Source organism: Podarcis cretensis (assembly GCF_951804945.1).
Source record: "Podarcis cretensis genome assembly, chromosome: 14".
Classification (NCBI taxonomy): Eukaryota; Metazoa; Chordata; class Lepidosauria; order Squamata; family Lacertidae; genus Podarcis; species Podarcis cretensis.
In genome coordinates, this window is record NC_137183.1 from 18,250,556 (window position 1) to 18,267,901 (window position 17,346).

At 45.7% G+C, this 17,346-nt stretch overlaps 2 protein-coding genes across 6 annotated transcripts in view; both read right to left on the reverse strand.

Moving 5' to 3' along the window:
• The window catches only part of CEMIP (cell migration inducing hyaluronidase 1), a 169,699-nt gene that overhangs the window by 136,442 nt on the left and 15,911 nt on the right, over positions 1-17,346 (reverse strand). The gene's annotated exons all lie outside the window — the stretch shown is intronic.
• LOC307203408 (cell surface hyaluronidase CEMIP2-like) overlaps positions 1-17,346 on the reverse strand; it is a 94,557-nt gene that overhangs the window by 42,328 nt on the left and 34,883 nt on the right. For all 3 annotated transcript variants that reach the window (XM_079954175.1, XM_079954176.1, XM_079954177.1), the window contains 8 exons: positions 16,609-16,678; positions 15,824-15,952; positions 14,474-14,559; positions 12,639-12,770; positions 11,388-11,423; positions 9,715-9,867; positions 4,999-5,176; positions 2,147-2,362 (listed from right to left, as the gene is read on the reverse strand). In XM_079954175.1, coding sequence (XP_079810301.1) covers positions 2,147-2,362; positions 4,999-5,176; positions 9,715-9,867; positions 11,388-11,423; positions 12,639-12,770; positions 14,474-14,559; positions 15,824-15,952; positions 16,609-16,678 — 1,000 coding nt within the window. The remainder of the gene's footprint in view (positions 1-2,146; positions 2,363-4,998; positions 5,177-9,714; positions 9,868-11,387; positions 11,424-12,638; positions 12,771-14,473; positions 14,560-15,823; positions 15,953-16,608; positions 16,679-17,346) is intronic.

Below are 17,346 nucleotides of genomic sequence, written 5' to 3' on the forward strand. Positions count from 1 at the left end.
GAATCTTGGGAACTGTAGTTTGTTAAGGCTGCTTGGAGAAGACCCCTATTCCCTTCACAGAGCTACAATTCCCCGAGTGGTTTAACCTTCAACCCCTCTTCCTAGGAAATGTTTTCAAATGGTAGTGCAGATGCGGCTTAAGAAGCACGGTGGCAGCTCTTACATTGCTCCTGACAGATTCATGAAAGTTGGGGTGGGGGCAGAAAATGGGTCTGGGTCTGGCTCCTTTGCAGTAGATCATTAAAGGCTTCTGGCTCACAACTGTCTACCAACAGCAATTAAATGCTTTTCCCCCTGCTCCTGAATTAGGCTGCTCAAAGGGATTGCTACTCAAGCAGAATTGGATACATGGGTCACACAGACTTCTTCGACTCCTTCTCATGCACAACTGTGGTTCAAATTATTTCTTAAAAGAATAAATAATAAGAGTGGAGAAGCCCAAATTTCAACGAAACTGCAGAACATAGAGAGGGGAGGGTTAACTCTTCCCTCCCCAGCTGTGGTTCTAGAAAAAAACAAACCCTGGTGGTGCAACTAGTGTTAGAAAGCTCCCATCAGCACCCATGAGAGTTTTCTTCTTCTTTCATATATATTCATTTAATCTGGGGTGGGGACACCCCTGGTCCTCCAGATGTTGTTGGGCTCCATCACTCCTCATCAGCGTGGCTAATCTGGAGCGACACAGGCTCCTCATCCCTAATGTCAGGCTTCCTCAACCTCAGCCCTCCAGATGTTTTTGTCCTACAATTCCCATGATCCCTAGCTAGCAGGACCAGTGGGCAGGGATGATGGGAATTGTAGTCTCAAAACATCTGGAGGGCCGAGTTTGAGGAAGCCTGCCTAATGTATTGTAACCTGCAGCTTGACCCTTAATCATGCATTGACTATGTTCCCAATCAAAATGGTTCAGCCACGGCAGGTAAAATGTAAAAAATGAAACTACTTTAATCCAAAAATGAAACTACATAGACGAAGATGTAGGGTGGCCTCAGGCCAATGACGATGGCCAGAACATACATACATATATATATCTCTCTCAGCTAAATTGACTTTTGGGGACAATAAACTATTCCTATTGACAGATTATCCCAGCACTGCATGCCAAGGGGAAAACTGCCCTGTAAATTATTCAGGGAAGGATATTAAGCAGATGCTAGCTGGATCTGCAGCCCAATGTCATGTTTTAAATTCCCTCGTGCAGCCAGGAATTCTCCTTGCTAATGAGAAAGTCCTGGAGAATGTTAATCATATATCTGAGGCTCTGAGAGACAACACACAACAACAACAACTCTCCCCCGCCCTGTTTTTGGCAGCTTTCGACACTCCTGCTTTCCAAACACTCTTCTAATGCTAACCAGCAGAGCCATACAAAAATGTGCAAGAAGTGAAGAATTGAGAAAAGGAAAAGTTGGACAGGGCTGTAGGCAGATATATTCATTTTCTTTCTGTTCTTCATTCTCTCTTCATCCATCCATCCATCCATCACCCATTCATTTTCTCTCACACAACTCCATAGAGGCCCCTCTCTTACCAGCTAGCTTTTCTCTCTGGGACTCCCCAGCCTCTGTTCATGCCAGCCTCTCTCCATTTCCTTCCTTCCTTCCTTCCTTAATTCATTCATCCCTTCAGCAACACCAAAGCTTCCTTCTATCATCCCACTGAGAACATCTGTGCATAAGCATCAATGGTCCAGCCTTAAGGCGAAAATTGTGCACTGTTCCTGGTCAGCATACCATATATAAAGGTAAAGGTAAAGGGACCCCTGACCTTTAGGTCCAGTCGTGGCCAACTCTGGGGTTGTGGCGCTCATCTCGCTTTATTGGCCGAGGGAGCCGGCATGCAGCTTTTGGGTCATGTGGCCAGCATGACTAAGCCAGCATGGCGAACCAGAGCAACACACGGAAACGCCGTTTACCTTCCCGCTGGAGCAGTACCTATTTATCTACTTTCACTTTGACGTGGTTACAAACTGCTAGGTTGGCAGGAGCAGGGACCGAGCAATGGGAGCTCACCCCGTCACGGGGATTCAAACCTCTGACCTTCTGATCAGCAAGTCCTAGGCTCTGTGGTTTAACTCACATCGCCACCCGCGTTCTATCATCCCACTGAGAACATATCTGCATAAGCATCAATGGTCCAGCCTTACCTGTGCATATTTTCCAGCGCAAATCATTCCGTTCCACCTTGGGACGATAAGGCAGCCCGGGTGACGAATCAGATAGTTGTCTGACCTGCCCACAAAGGTGCCTGGATAGCCTGTCACTGAACCATCCAAATCATGGAAAATCGAGACCTTATCACCATCATTATTATTGTCTCCAAACCACTGGCCTGGCCTGCCCAAGAACACTCTGAGCCCAACCTTTGGAGAAAGGCAGATAAGAACAGGGAGTCATTATTACTGCAGGAACTCTATTGCATTTCAGGCTACTAAAATAGCTATTCAGTGCTTATGTCCCAAGATTTCCATGGTGGAAATGACAGGACCCCACCATGAGGGCTTTGTGGTTTATCAACTGCATAGCAGGCAGAAAATTCAACAAGTGCGGCCTTCCCATCACTGTATCTCTGCACTGGAAAGAATGCATCTGATTAATTTCCACCTGCTATGCAGTGGTACCTCAAGTTTCAAATGCCTCAGGTTACAAACTCCGCTAACCTGGAAGAGTTACCTCAAGTTGAGATCTTTGCCCCAGGATGAGAATGAAAATCGAGGCCCCATTAGCGAAAGCACACTTCTAGTTAAGAACAGTTTCAGATTAAGAACGGACCTCTGGAACAAATTAAGTTCATAACCAGAGGTACCACTGTATAGCTCTTAAAGCAGGGACCAGGGAGCCTGGATGTTGATGGATTTCAGTATCGGCCACCCCCAGCCAGTGTGGCCAATTCTTAGCGATGGTGGGAGTTGTGATCAAGCAACATTCAAAGGGCCACTCATTCCCCAATGCTATTTTTAAAGAGTTATGTAACGGACAAAACATGGCAGTCTTGCACTGTTTGCTTGACAGTTTCCCACTTCAGGATACTTAGTGCATCTACCAAGGAGGTCCAAAAGACACAATAAGATTTGATCCTCACAACCACCATGCAAGCCGATTTAAGCGGAGAAAGCATCAACTTGGCCAAAGGCTACTCAGTGAGCTTTGTAGCAAAGGAGAAACTTGAACCCAGGTATCTGCAGCCCAAGCCCCGTTGGATGAGGAGTTTATGGCCATCTAGATGCTGTTAGACTCTAACACCCATCAGCACTAGCCAGTATGGCCAATAATCACAGGATAATGGGAGTTGTAGACCAACATCTCAAAAACCACAAGTTCTCCATCCCTAGTCTTGCCTGGCAGTGACTCTTCCCAATTCCAGACAGGGTTCCTCACACATCTTTGTTGGAAATGCTGTGGATGCTGAAACCCTCTGTTGTATCTACAGAACCCTGCATCTACATTGCTTCTTCATCGGCATCCTTGCATTCTGTGCTTCTATGCCCCCACCAAGCACCATAAAATGAAGCTGAGCAAGGAAATGCAAAACATGATTCCACCCCGACACATTCAGTTTCTCCAGATGTCTAGAGGAGAGCATGAGGAAGAGTGAGCCATCCTTGTGGTGAAGGGAAGTTCTGGTCCAAATCAACTCAAGCCAAGTTTGTGATCTTCAAGAAGCGGCCTGCAAGAGGAGAGCCTCTTACACTTGCTCTGCACAGCTATCAAGCTCCATGTGGTTGCGGGAGGGCACAACCGAATGAATTCCTCACCCTCCGTCTGACCTTCAATGGGCAACATTTAAACAAGTTGCAAAGTGTGTGATTCACTGAAAGGCAGGAGGCCAAAAGAACTTCCCTTCACCACAAGGAAGCAAGAAGAAGACACACCTAAACTTTGCACACAAAAATTAGGAACCCTAATAATCAGTGCTGATCATGCACTAGGAACATTAGTCAGGGACCTAAATGCTATGCAGGAATCTGCCCTACAACAAGTCCAACCAGTGGTGCCTCTAGCTCAGTGTTGTCCTCACCAATGTTCCTCAACTGTGGATGTTGCGTGACAACTTATATATCATGCCTGACCACTGGGCTAAGTTGGCTGGGAATGATGGGAGTTGTAGTCCAACATAATCCAGGGAACCTCTGCCTGACAATGTACTCTGGACAACCCAGGTGCCAGAAAGACCACCTCTCCCTTATACACCTGCCTGGAATTCAAAATCTATGGATAGCCTCATGATGCCACAGTCCTCTGAGAATATGGTATATGGCAACTCACAAGAGAGCATTCATAATGGTAGCACCCCAATTCTGGAATGCCCTTCCCTCTCAGGTGCGGTTCTGAGTTTTGACGCAACACTAATGGAGTTTTGGCACAAACTAAAAATGTGCATTTGGCCAGAGCCCCCTCACCTGGCTGATGTATACTAATGTAGTTAATAAAGTGCTTGATCTGACGGTAATTTGTACTTAAACCAAATATTGATTTATTGTAGTTTAATGTTCCTCACATTGTGTTAACCACGATGAGCGAGCTATAAATAATTTTAATTATTCTGGTATATGTATTTGATTCTCAGTTGCAGCATTTGATCTTTTGTGATGTGCATTCGCCTCCTTATTGGGCGGACGGCTTTGCAGGCGGGCCCTGGGCCTCCCTTGTAAACTGGCTTATCACAAGCCGGATCAACTTCCTGCTGCCAAATGGGCCAATGGCTGCAGGAATTAGGGGGCATTCCCCTGGGTGCAGGACCAAATGACCAATTGCAGCCCTTGGCACCACGCCCAGGGGAAGTTTAAATGACCGGACTGTGGGGTCTTTCAGCCTCTCTCTCGCTAGGCCAGTTTGACTGTTAAAAATAGGTGGCAAACAGCTCAGAGATTCCTTTGGAAGTGAAAAGAGGTCACAGAAATTGTTTAAATAATCAAGGAGAATCAAGCAGAGGCACATTCCCTATTGCCAAACCCACACAAAAAGAAGATGGGCCCAGTTAACATCTCCCCTGACTTACGCTTCTCTCCATCCTGACCAGCGAGGCGTTGTTCTGAGGACTTATCTGCCAGGCATTCTTCATGAAAAAGCCAATGGCGCTTGAGTGCCTGTCCACAGTAGGGGTAAACTTTCTAAAAGTGCATTTCGTCAGCCGGACAGGACCGTCATATATCTGGAAGCCACGGATCGGAAACGTCCTATGAAAGTTACAGAAACGAAAGCAAGAAGGGGCGGGGAACATGGGTTTTTAGCTCTTCCTGAAATGTGTTACTTCCATTTTATCGTTTATCAGATTTTATTTACCCTCCCAGGGGGCTCACTAAATAAGACTCTCTCATTTCCTCTTCCAAGAATTGTGCAAGGCAGATTAATTTAGCAGATAAGAGGGGTTCAAATGATAGCCTTTACAGTGGTACCTCGGATTACAGACTCTTCGGGTTACGCGTTTTCAGGTTACGGATGCGCCAAAACCCGGAAGTACAGAAACGGTTTACTTCCGGGTTTCGGCACACTCGCGCATGCGCAGAAACGCTAAATCACACTTTCCGCATGCGCAGAAGCGCCAAATCGCATCACACATGTGCGCAGATGCAGCACTGCAGGTTGCAAATGCTGTGGGTTGCGAACGTGCCTCCTGCACGTATCACGTTCTCAACCCAAGGTTCCACTGTATATGTAGGAATAGACAAATCTGTCAGTTCTGGTTTCTCTTGGTTTCCCAATTTTCAGTTCCTCACATCACTTTGCATTTTTTAAAAAAAGTCCTCATGAAAATTCATCAGCATTTTCGTGCAATTTTTTGGCAATATGGGTGGCGGCCATTTTGCACGGGACCACCGACACATTGGTTCTTTTGGACCCAGAAGGCAGCAGAACAAAGGTTTAATGGAGCGGGCTGGGGCATAAAGGGTTGTAACAGGGCAAGATGGGCTTATGCATGCTCCACCAACCCGAATCGGGGCCAGAAACAGAACTCCTGCGTAAAATGGTCACCACTTGTATATGAACGTTTGTATGCAATCTTGCCTACTATACACATTTTTGCACACAAATTTTCCAAAGAATAATACATATTTGTACGGTACTTTCATTAATCAATGGCATCTTAATGCATGCTTTAATGCATGGATTTGTGAACACATTACCCAGTTGGGAGAACTACACTGCAAAATTCAGAGAAGAGCAAATTTCGATGGATGGCTGTGTTTCAGTTATTGCATTCCCCACCCCCAAAAAGTGTGAATTAGGGTGGGTTTGGCTATGAATGCAAATCAAATCAAATTTCTGCCCCTTCCTTAGTCAGGTGTCTGCTGGCCATGCCTCCTCCAGCAGCTCACCCAGTGTAAGTGAGAAAGAGCCTCTATGAACATACAACAACAGCATCTGTAGGGTTTCCCCACCTGACTGGGCAACCCTGGCCAATCAGGATTCTCCAGTCAGGTGGAGTCCACCTGTACGAACTGCCCCTTCCTCACTAACTCCAAATTTGTAGCTGCCACTTCCCCTCAAATTCACTTCACATGGTCATTCGACACAGAGCATGTTTGACTACTTGTACTGAATTTTTCCCTACATTTATTTTGTCTATTAAATTTCTATAATGCCTTTCATATGAGGATTACAGGGCAGTTTATAATATAAAACCACAAAAGAATGTAACATACATTGCTCTTACTGCTCCCGTTCACTTTTATAACAACTCTGTGAGGAAGGTTAGGCTGAGAGACAGTGACTAGGCCCAAGGTCACACTATAGGAGCCTTGTGGCCGAATGGGGACTTGAACCCTGGTTTCTCCAGTCCCAGTTCAACACTGTAACTACTATGTCTTGCTGGCTCTTTTGCCACTCTGAATGGAGCCCCTGCATTTTGAACAGCATGCCAGGCTCTGGCCGTCTTTCTCAAGCATTTTGGACATGGCTACGCAACACAGACAAACACATGTCAGTTTTTATACAGGTGGTTCAGCGTTCTAAAATACCCCCTTTAAGCACACACAACCTCATTTGCACGTCAGCCAAACCGTGGCTTAGACTGCACTGAGCTAAGCTATGGCTTGTCTTAACATGCTATTCAGACCCAGGCTCGTGGTTTAGATTTCTCCAAACCAAAAGTTGGAACCAAGATTTGTCTTACGGTTTAAAACTTCTGCTTTGTTTGGAAAGAGGGTCCCAATGACATACCAAGTCAAACTCAGCTCAGCACAGAACCAATATGTCTGAGGAGCAGCAAAGCAGCTGTAATCTCCTTCCTAGGAGCCTAAAATTTTCTTCATTTTCACCAAGCTGTGGTCTGCCTTAGTGTTACGGGCAAACCGGTCCAGTATAATACACTTCAGTAATGCTCTCAAAACTCTGTTTTCTACATTTCCTTCTTGTTTCTACTCAGCGATTGTGCATCTGTTCACAGCTTTGTTTATTAGCTTGTTATTCTTGCTTTCAGTTTGGTTTGACTTTTACAACACTTCCCTCCCTTGTTCTGCTCCGTTAGCACATACACACGTACACATCTTGGAGATCCTCTCTCCTTCTCTTTTGGCAAGTTCCCGCCTTCCTCATTCTGCTTCCTGAATACATGCCAACTTAATTCCCTCATCTACAGTTAGCGTATTGTACAAATTTTATCTATGGCTATTTATCTTTCTTTTCCGTATGACAAAAGACTATTGCAATTTATTGAGGCATGGTCCTCTACAGCTTTTCACACCCTATCAACCAGACACCCCCACCACTCAAATGTGCCCCATCTGTACTGGGAACTGTGGTTTGTTAAGGGTGCTGTGAGATGCTCAGAGTCCACTGTTCTGCTCCCAGAGTAGTTTCATCAATCCCTCTTCACTGGGAACTCTGGGAATTGTAGTTTAGGGAGGGGGAGAGGGGTCTCCTAACAACTCTCAACACCCTTAACAAACTACATCACCCAGAATTCTTCAGGGGAAGCCATGACTACTTGAAGCGGTGTTCCAGCACTTTAAAAATCTATAGCTCTTGTTGCAGAATCCCACTTGTTGAACTCTAAGCTCCAATGTCCACATGCGGCACAGTTGGAGGGCTAAACTGTTTAGAGGACAATCCATCTATAATCTTTCCCCAAGTTTGACTAATTCAAATATTCACTGGAAAGAGCAGCCTAGTCTTCTCACAAGACCATACCCCCTCAGATCTGAAAGAGAAAGTCAAATGTCTTAAAGCACCCCATGTTAAAACTAATTGCCTCAGAGACGATGACCAGTGAGATAGGGTCTCTTTCCCCCCCAGAGGTGTTCTGTTCTGGTATGGGGCACAATTTTTACATGACAATGTTTTTAAACAAACATCTCTTCACACAAGATACTGAGGTGATAGAACCTTGAGAGAAAACAGTAGCAGGTAAGTCAATGTACTGCCTGACAATGTACTCTGGACAACCCAGGAGCCAGAAAGACCACCTCTCCCTTATACACCTGCTTGGAATTCAAAGATCTATGGATGCCCTCATGATGCCACAGTCCTCTGAGAATATGGTCCATGGTATCTCACGAGAGAGTATTCTCAATAGTAGCACCCCAATTCTGGAATCCCCTTCCCTCTCAGGTGTGGTTCTTAGTTTTGGCGCAAACTAAAAATGTGCATTTGGCCAGTGGCGTGCCCCCTCACCTGGCTGATGAACTAATGTAGTTAAGAAACCAAATATTGATTTATTGTACTTTAATGTTCCTCACATTGTGTTAACCACTCCCTGGAAGGCCCTTTCCATCTGGGCTAGGGGGCAGGGCCCAGGCTCACCCTGCCCTAATCCAGTGACTGTGGTGTTTTAAATTTTGGTTTATGGTTTGGTTTTTTTGCAAAGTAGATGCTCTACCCCTAAGCTACAGCATCCCTTGATTCCCACTACCCCACTGCCAGATGTTTCTCCAACCTCCACCAATAGGAACGGCGCAGGTAATAATAATAATAATAATAATAATAATAATAATAATAATAATTTATTATTTGTACCCCGCCCATCTGGCTGGGCCTCCCCAGCCACTCTGGGCGGCTTCCATAAAAACCAAAAATACACTAAAATATCACAGATTAAAAACTTCCCTGAACAGGGCTGCCTTAAGATGCCTTCTGAATGTCAGGTAGTTATTTATCGCTTTGACATCTGATGGGAGGGCGTTCCACAGGGCAGGCGCCACTACTGAGAAGGCCCTCTGCCTGGTTCCCTGTAGCTTTGCTTCTCGCAATGAGGGAACCGCCAGAAGGCCCTCGGCGCTGGACCTCAGCGTCCGGGCAGAACGATGGGGGTGGAGACGCTCCTTCAGGTATACTGGGCCGAGGCCGTTTAGGGCTTTAAAGGTCAACACCAGCACTTTGAATTGTGCTCGGAAACGTACTGGGAGCCAATGTAGGTCTTTCAAGACTGGTGTTATGTGGTCTCGGCGGTCGTCCCCAGTCACCAGTCTAGCTGCCGCATTCTGGATTAGTTGTAGTTTCCAAGTCACCTTCAAAGGTAGCCCCACGTAGAGCGCATTGCAGTAGTCCAAGCGGGAGATAACCAGAGCATGCACCACTCTGGCGAGACAGTCCGCGGGCAGGTAGGGTCTCAGCCTGCGTACCAGGGCCACCACCCACCAACAGTCTCCTCATCATTATAATCATTATAATTTTAAAAAGCATCCACGATGCATTAGTCCCTTTTCTGGAAAAACTTGTGTACCAAATCACATGCCAATTCACCTCCAAAGGAAGACACGATCCGTGAATAACCTACTTGTTTCGGGGCAGTGTCCTATATTCTCCGCCAGCTCCTTTCCCCCAGTAGCTGTTTTGTCCTCCCTGAGAGCCAACATTGTTGCTCTCGCCAACAAAGATGGAATGAGTCACTTCTAGGCTGCAGCCTTCATCGATGGGGAAAGTTCCATCGCTATAATTAGATGAACACGGACAAAGAAACACACAAAAATCAGATGGCAAGTATTAGCGCAATCCAAAAATATTCTGCCAGCACAGGTGTAGCTGTCTTGAAAATAGGTAACAGGAAAGGGACAACCTAATTTGGGGTTTCCCAAACTTGGATGTCCAGCTCCCCCCCCCCAGACTACAATTCCCATCATCCCTGGTCTTGCCAGCTAGGGGTGATGGGAGTTGTAGTCCAAAAACAAGTCCAAGTTTGGGAAACACTGATGGAAATGATCCAAGACCCTGAAAAACCTTCTCTCTTGAAGAAAAGCTAAATCATTTAGGGGAAGGGGTGTAGTTCGGTAACAGAGCATCTGTTTCGTATGCTGAAGGATCCTGGTTCAATCTCTCGGCATCTCCAGGTAGCGCTGGGGAAATCTCCTGTCTGACACACCAGAGAGCTACTGTCAGTCAGTGTAGGCAGTACTGAGCTGGGTAGAACAATGGTCTCAACTAGTATGAAGCAGCTTACAGTGGTACCTCGGGTTACATACACTTCAGGTTACATATGCTTCAGGTTACAGACTCCGCTAACCCAGACATAGTACCTCGGGTTAAGAACGTTGCTTCAGAATGAGAACAGAAATCGTGCTCTGGTGGCACGGCAGCAGCAGGAGGCCCCATTAGCTAAAGTGGTGCTTCAGGTTGAGAACAGTTTCAGGTTAAGAACGGACCTCTGGAAAGAATTAAGTACTTAACCCGAGGTACCACTGTATATGCTTTATCATTTGCAGGGATACAGAAAACTGCCTTAAACCAGCTCAGAGTTGTCTTGCATCTAGCCCAGTACCATCTACCACAGGGCAGGAGAATCTGTGGCCCATCCAGATATTGCTCCATGCCTCTCCCATCACTGCTGACCACTGGCTGCGCCACCTGCATCTGACAGGAGTTGGAATCCCAAAACATCTGCAGAGCCACAAGTTTCCCATCCATGAGTTACTCTAACCAGGAGCAACACTCCAGTGTCTCAAGGCAGCCAGAGAGAGGGGTCATTACCATCAACTTAGATGAGAGAGACTTACAAAGGTGCCAGCTGATAAAAAGAAGTTTTTCTCCCTCCATAAAATGGAGGGAACTAAAAGGATGAAACTAAAAGGAATGAAACTAAAAGGAAATAAATTCTGGGCTGACCAAGAGATTTGTTTGCTCAGTGTGTAATATATGAAGGGGTTTGTTTGTTTGTTTGTTTGTTTGTTTGTTTGTTTGTTTGTTTTGAAAAGTCTACACAGTTCACTTAGGGTAGATCCATCAATGGCTATTAGCTATGGCAAGATACAGGCAGAACCTCTGGTCCTCCAGATGTTGGCGGACTCCCATCAATCCACACCAGCATGGCCAGTTGATAGGGCTGATGGGAGCTGTGGTCCACAACATCTGAAGAGCCACAGCCCCCCCCCCTTGCATTAAGAGACCCTCTACCACCTATTACTAGAAAGCACTGGTTCCTTACAAATATGCCTCTATTAAGAAAGGGCAACTTACCTGGCTAAAGTGAGTCCTATCCCGTTGTCTGCAAAGCTAGGAAGTGGAGAAAACATACGATAGGGTAAGTTTGAGGGAATGCAAAATGCTACTTTCTCCCCCCCCCCCCCCCCCGCCACAAAAAAAAAAAAACCCTTACAGAGTCATTTATTTATTTACAGGTTCACAGAACACCCTTTAGGGCACAATTGTCTCCATAGCAGTGCACAAGCAATTGAAAACGCAAACCAATATCCTTCATTTTATTTATTTGACAAATTTCATATACCGCTAGATTGTCACAAAACCCATGATTGGTTTACAAGATATATTTAAATTATCAATAAAACCAGTTAAAAACAAGCACAGTGGTACCTTGGTTGTCAAACGGCTTAGTTGTCGAACAAATCGGCTCCCCAATGCCACATACCCAGAAGTGAGTGTTCCGGTTTGCAAACGTTTTTTGGAAGCCGAACATCCGAAGTGGCTTCCGTTTGAGTGCAAGAAGCTCCTGCAGCCAATCAGAAGCTGCAGCTTGGTTTTTGAACAGTTTCAGGAGTCAAACGGACTCCCGGAACGGATTAGGTTTGACAACCAAGGTACCACTGTAAAAATATTTTTTAAATAATTAAATTTAGCAATCAAAAAAAGACTAAATTGCATCATAAAATCCAAGTGTCTGGATAAAGGTAAAGGTAAAGGGACCCCTGACCATTAGGTCCAGTCGTGACCGGCTCTGGGGTTGCGGTGCTCATCTCGCTTTATTGGCCAAGGGAGCTGGCGTATAGCTTCCGGGTCATGTGGCCAGCATGACTAAGCCGCTTCTGGCGAACCAGAGCAGCGCACGGAAATGCTGTTTACCTTCCCGCCGGAGCAGTACCTAGTTATCTACTTGCACTTGGACATGCTTTCAAACAGCTAGGTTGGCAGGAGCAGGGACCAAGCAACGGGAGCTCACCCCGTCACAGAGATTTGAACTGCCAACCTTCTGATCGACAAGTCCTAAGCTCTGTGGTTTAACCCACAGCGCCACCCACGTCCCTTAGTGTCTGGATAGGCTTGCTTAAATAAAAATATTTTAAACAGGTGCCAAAAAGAGTGCAGCAAAATTGATCTAATTTCAGAGTGTAGGTAAAAGATCAATTAGTCACAACTGCGGAATGAGGATTGTGGGGACCAGGTAACAGTGCCAGTTCCACAGATCGAAGTGGCCGAGTAACTTAATTTTAACGCAGCAGACAGGAACAAGCCTGGTGTTCTGAAGACACCTACCCACAGTTGCGGAAGACAATGTCTCCTCCCCTAGCCCAGGCTCCATGGTCGTTATTTTTGAAAGCAACAAGGCCATCGATGAGAGCGGGAACCCTTGGCTTCGCAGGGTCGGCATCCTGATGCGGACGGAATCTGGGGCAAAGAATCGAGTCAGATCACCAAGAGCCCAGAAGAATGGGAAATCAGAGACATGAGGGGGAAGCATCAATAAAAAAAACCACCATCCATGCTCCCAAAATACTTGAACTGAAACAAAGCTCCAGTCTTCCAGCAATTTTGGCCGCATAAAAACGTACTTTGGAATGCCTTCAACAATGCAAACTAAGCTTATGTTACTGCATATGGTACTTGCATGGCTAAAAATAGCAAGTGTTGGAATAGTACAGTAGAAAGAAACCTCTGGGCTATACGCCCCGAGGGATTGAGATAGTTCATCGTTTTGGAAGCGGTCCCAGAAACCCCTTCACGTAACTTAGCTTCCCAACTCTTCTCTCTTCCCTGATCCCAGACCAAACGCCAAGTATCTGAGATTCTCCAAATGCTCCAAAGCCAGGGCTACTTCAGATGTGCATCTTGTTGTTTTGACAATTTACACACCCCTTAATTATATTCGGCCCTGAGCAATAAAAAAAAACAAACCTCAATGCGGAGAAAATAAAAGTCAGTTAAAATTATAAAATCAAAACTCAGCAAAAATTGCCTGTCGAATTTTTTTTTTTTTTTAAAGTTTCCAGTAGACAACGAGAGATGGGGTCTGTATGTTTAACGAAGGGAGTTTCATTAAACGGAGCCCAAATACAAATTGCCTGGTTACTTGTGATCCCCCATAGCTTGTGACTCTCCACCCTCAAGTCCTCCGTGATCAGCCAAAGATATAAGGAATTTCGCAGTCCCTGGGGCATGCTGGGCTCAAGTTGTTAAGGGCCTTGCAAATTAATACAAGAACCTTGCACCCGGCCTGGTAGCATACAGGGAGCCAGTACGTGTTTTCGAGCATCAAAGTTATGTGCTGGCTACAGCCTGTTCCGACCAACAGCCTAGCCACGGCATTTTGTGCAGTGCCACTGGGTTACTCCTCACCTGCCTCTGTGAGCTGATGCCACTGCAAAGCACTGTGTGTGGATGGTTGCGTAAATTCTATCCGCAGAATTGGCTTAGGCCACATTCACAATGTACATTTAAAGCACTACGATACCACTTTAAACAGTCATGGCTTCCCCCAGAGAATTATGGGAGCTGTAGTTTGCTAAGGACGCTGAGAGTTGCTAGGAGACCTCTGTTCCCCTTCCCAGAGTTCCCTGGGAAGAGGGACTGATTGTTAAACCAATCCAATAGGAGCAGTGTTTATTGTCATGGGGAGGGGGAGGGTCTTAGAAGCAGATTCAGCCCCACCACAAGGGGATACACACTTCCTTACTGCACACCAGGCAGACCATTGCAACACACAAGCCATTTGCGGACAGTTTCCCCCCCCCCCAATCCCATCTGTCTCTAAGGAGCTGACACACACCTCACCAATATTATCATCACAACAACCCTGTGAGGTAGAAAAGGCAGAGGAAACAGGGATTGTCCCAAATTTGCCCAGTGAGCGTTTTGTGGCTGGAGTGGAAATTTGAATCAAAGCCTCCCCAGGCATAACCTGACACTCTTAACCACAACGCAACACTGGCTTGCACATCCCCTCAGATTTCAGACATTTTGCTAGTTAGTAGACGTGAGTGCCCACCCCAAAACGCGAAGACAGAAGCACCGAACAGACTGGAAATCCCCCTAAAGCAATAAAATTAAACTCAACGCGCCGCAAAGGGCAGCATGACATTTTGTTTACACACCTGGCGTTATCCACTGTCAGATATTCTCGAGGATTTTCAGCACTGGCTTTCGTCGTCTTGACTCCTTTCCCAATAAACAAGCCAGCCTGGAAAATTATTTTATACACACTCACACAAACGTTCACCATCTGAGTTCAATTATTTTTGAACAAGCAAAGGGTACCATACTTGGTAAGGAAGGTCTGGAGCGTTTTGCTAAGGGAGCAGAGATATAAAACATAGACACGTATTGGCACAAAAAACAATGGGCATGCTAGAACCTGTGACCCTCCAAATGTTGTTAAACTCCAACTCCCATCATCCTTGACTGCTGCTCATGCTGACTGGGGCTGATGGGAGTTGGAGTCCCATTAACATTCTGACAGTCCCAGAAGCTTAAGTGTTTACTTAGAAAACCTTTCATACTTCTGCACATCTAGGGAGTAGAGATAAATGAATTTCTCAATCTTTGGTCGACCTCATTTTTCATTTATCTTAAATTCAGGCCTCCACATTTCTGTATCAATTTGTGATTTTTAATTAAAAAGAAAATCGTTACTAAAGTTCTCCAACGTTTCAATTCCAATTTCTCTGCACAATTTTGTTTGGCGTTTGGACAAATCTGCAAGCCATTTCCCCTAATACAGAGCAATTTTTAAAATTAGCTTCACCAATATACGCAGAATTATGCATGTTCTGGTACTGTATGTGCATTTTTGTACACACACCTTGGCTGTAAAAAACGTACTGCAAGATTTAGAAAAGTGCAAATTGCGAAGGCTGGCTGTGTTCCAGTTCACCCACTATTTCAGAAAATCCAACAGGGATGAGCCCATGCCAGCGAAGAGGTCAGAGCAGGTATAAAACTGCCTCTGAGCCTACTGCTGACTGCTCAAATCCTACAGCACAGATGGAAAAACTAGTGGACCTCTAGATGTTGCTGGACTACAGCTCCCATAATCCCTAGCAGGCATGGCCAATGGGCAGAGATGATGGGAGCTGTAGTCCAAAGTAACTTTTGAGAGGATCCTTTAAAAAAGGCAGGGAATGAAGAAGGGAAGACAGTTGACCCAAGGAAAAGAGAGGCAGAAGCACCAGCTATACCAGGCTTTGGGTCTCCGGCTGTTTTGGGACTACAATTCCCATCATCCCTGACCGCTGATCCTGCTAGCTAAGGATGATGGGAGTTGTAGTCCAAAAACAGCCAGAGACCCAAGTTTGGGAAATTCTGAGCTAGACAAAGATAAAACCCACATTCTCTTGTGACCATGTTCATATCAAGGCACGCGGTCCCTGGAAGGTCACCCACAATGGAATCTTGGCCTTAGTTCACCATCCTTGCCCTGGTATTTACAGAAATTTGCAACATGCCTTGAAGTTGGAGTGGACTCGGTTGTTGTGAAACGTCCCGAGAGGAGTCAGTTCAGACTGCCCGGCTGGATACTGTCCTTCAGACTGTCCAGTAGGAACCCGGTGGAAGATATACCATATTCCAACGTCCTGGAGAATGGGGGCAGGGAGAAGATGTGTAAGAATCTCCAGAGTGAGCAAACGTTACTGAATTAAACTTTGCAGCTAGCTTACACTGACAGGGGGCAACGGCATTATATTACCATATTTTTCGCTCTATAAGATACACCAGACTACAAGACGCACCTAGTTTTTGGAGGAGGAAAACAAGAAAAAAAATATTCTGAATCTCAGAAGCCAGAACAACAAGAGGGATCGCTGCACAGTGAAAGCAGCAATCCCTCTTGCTGGTTCTGGCTTCTGGGATAGCTGCGCAGCTTGCATTTGCTCCATAAGACACACACACATTTCCCCTTACTTTTTAGGAGGGAAAAAGTGAGTCTTATAGAGCAAAAAATACGGTATATTCATGACAATGGGCTGTATCCAATATAAGTCCTACGCAGAGTAGACCCATTGAAAATAGACCTAAATTAGCCATATCCATTACTTTCAATGAGTCTATTATGCGTACTGGATACGACCCCATATGTCTGGCAACAGGCCTGTGAGAAGCTCTCAGAACCCTCACAAAAAAACTCACAATACCCAGAATTCCATGGAGGGCAAAAGGGAACCTGTTTAAAGAACAAGATTTAAGATTCAGGGCTGGAGACAAGCAAGCACGCAGCCTTTATCAGACTTACCTGAGCACCTGCAGCTGCATTCTCTATGAGATTATTATTTGGGTTAGCAATCCAGAAGGAGCTGACAGCCCTGGGGAGAGGGAAACACAGAGATTTATTTTAAGTCACTGAACAGGAAGAAATAAAAAACGTTATAGCACCGCAGTAGCTGGCGCTTGGCCACAATACTGCCATGAATCCTTAAAAGTCTGCAAAGTCCAATAAATGACATTCTTTATGAGAAGTTCAAGGTGTTAAGTGATGTCAGGCAAGTCACAGAAGCTCATTACGGACCGAGTTGTAAATTACAGCTAAGAAATCGTTAGCGGAAAAGCTGAGCTCCACAGGAGAAACAGGATTCCCAGAATTCTTTGGGGAAAGTCATGTGCTTCAAATGCAGAGTGTGTACACAGCCTAAGGCAGACCACTGGGTCCATCTAACTTAGTTGTGCTGACTCTGAGTAGAAGCTGCATTCCAGGGTTTCAGGCAAGCAGTCCCTGCTGGCGTCGCTGGGGATTAAACCTGGAACCATCTGCAGATGTTCCTTCAGAACAAGGCTGTTCTAATTGAATCATTAATGCCAGCGGGGGAAAAAAAAGAAATTTGCCCCAGAAATTATATGCATCCCCCCAAGAACGGATCCTGATTTTGCCATCACGCCAGCGTGGTGTAGTGGTTAAGAGCAGTTGACTTGTAATCTGGTGAATTGGATTTGATTCCCTGCTCCTCCACATGCAGCTGCTGGGTGACCTTGGGCT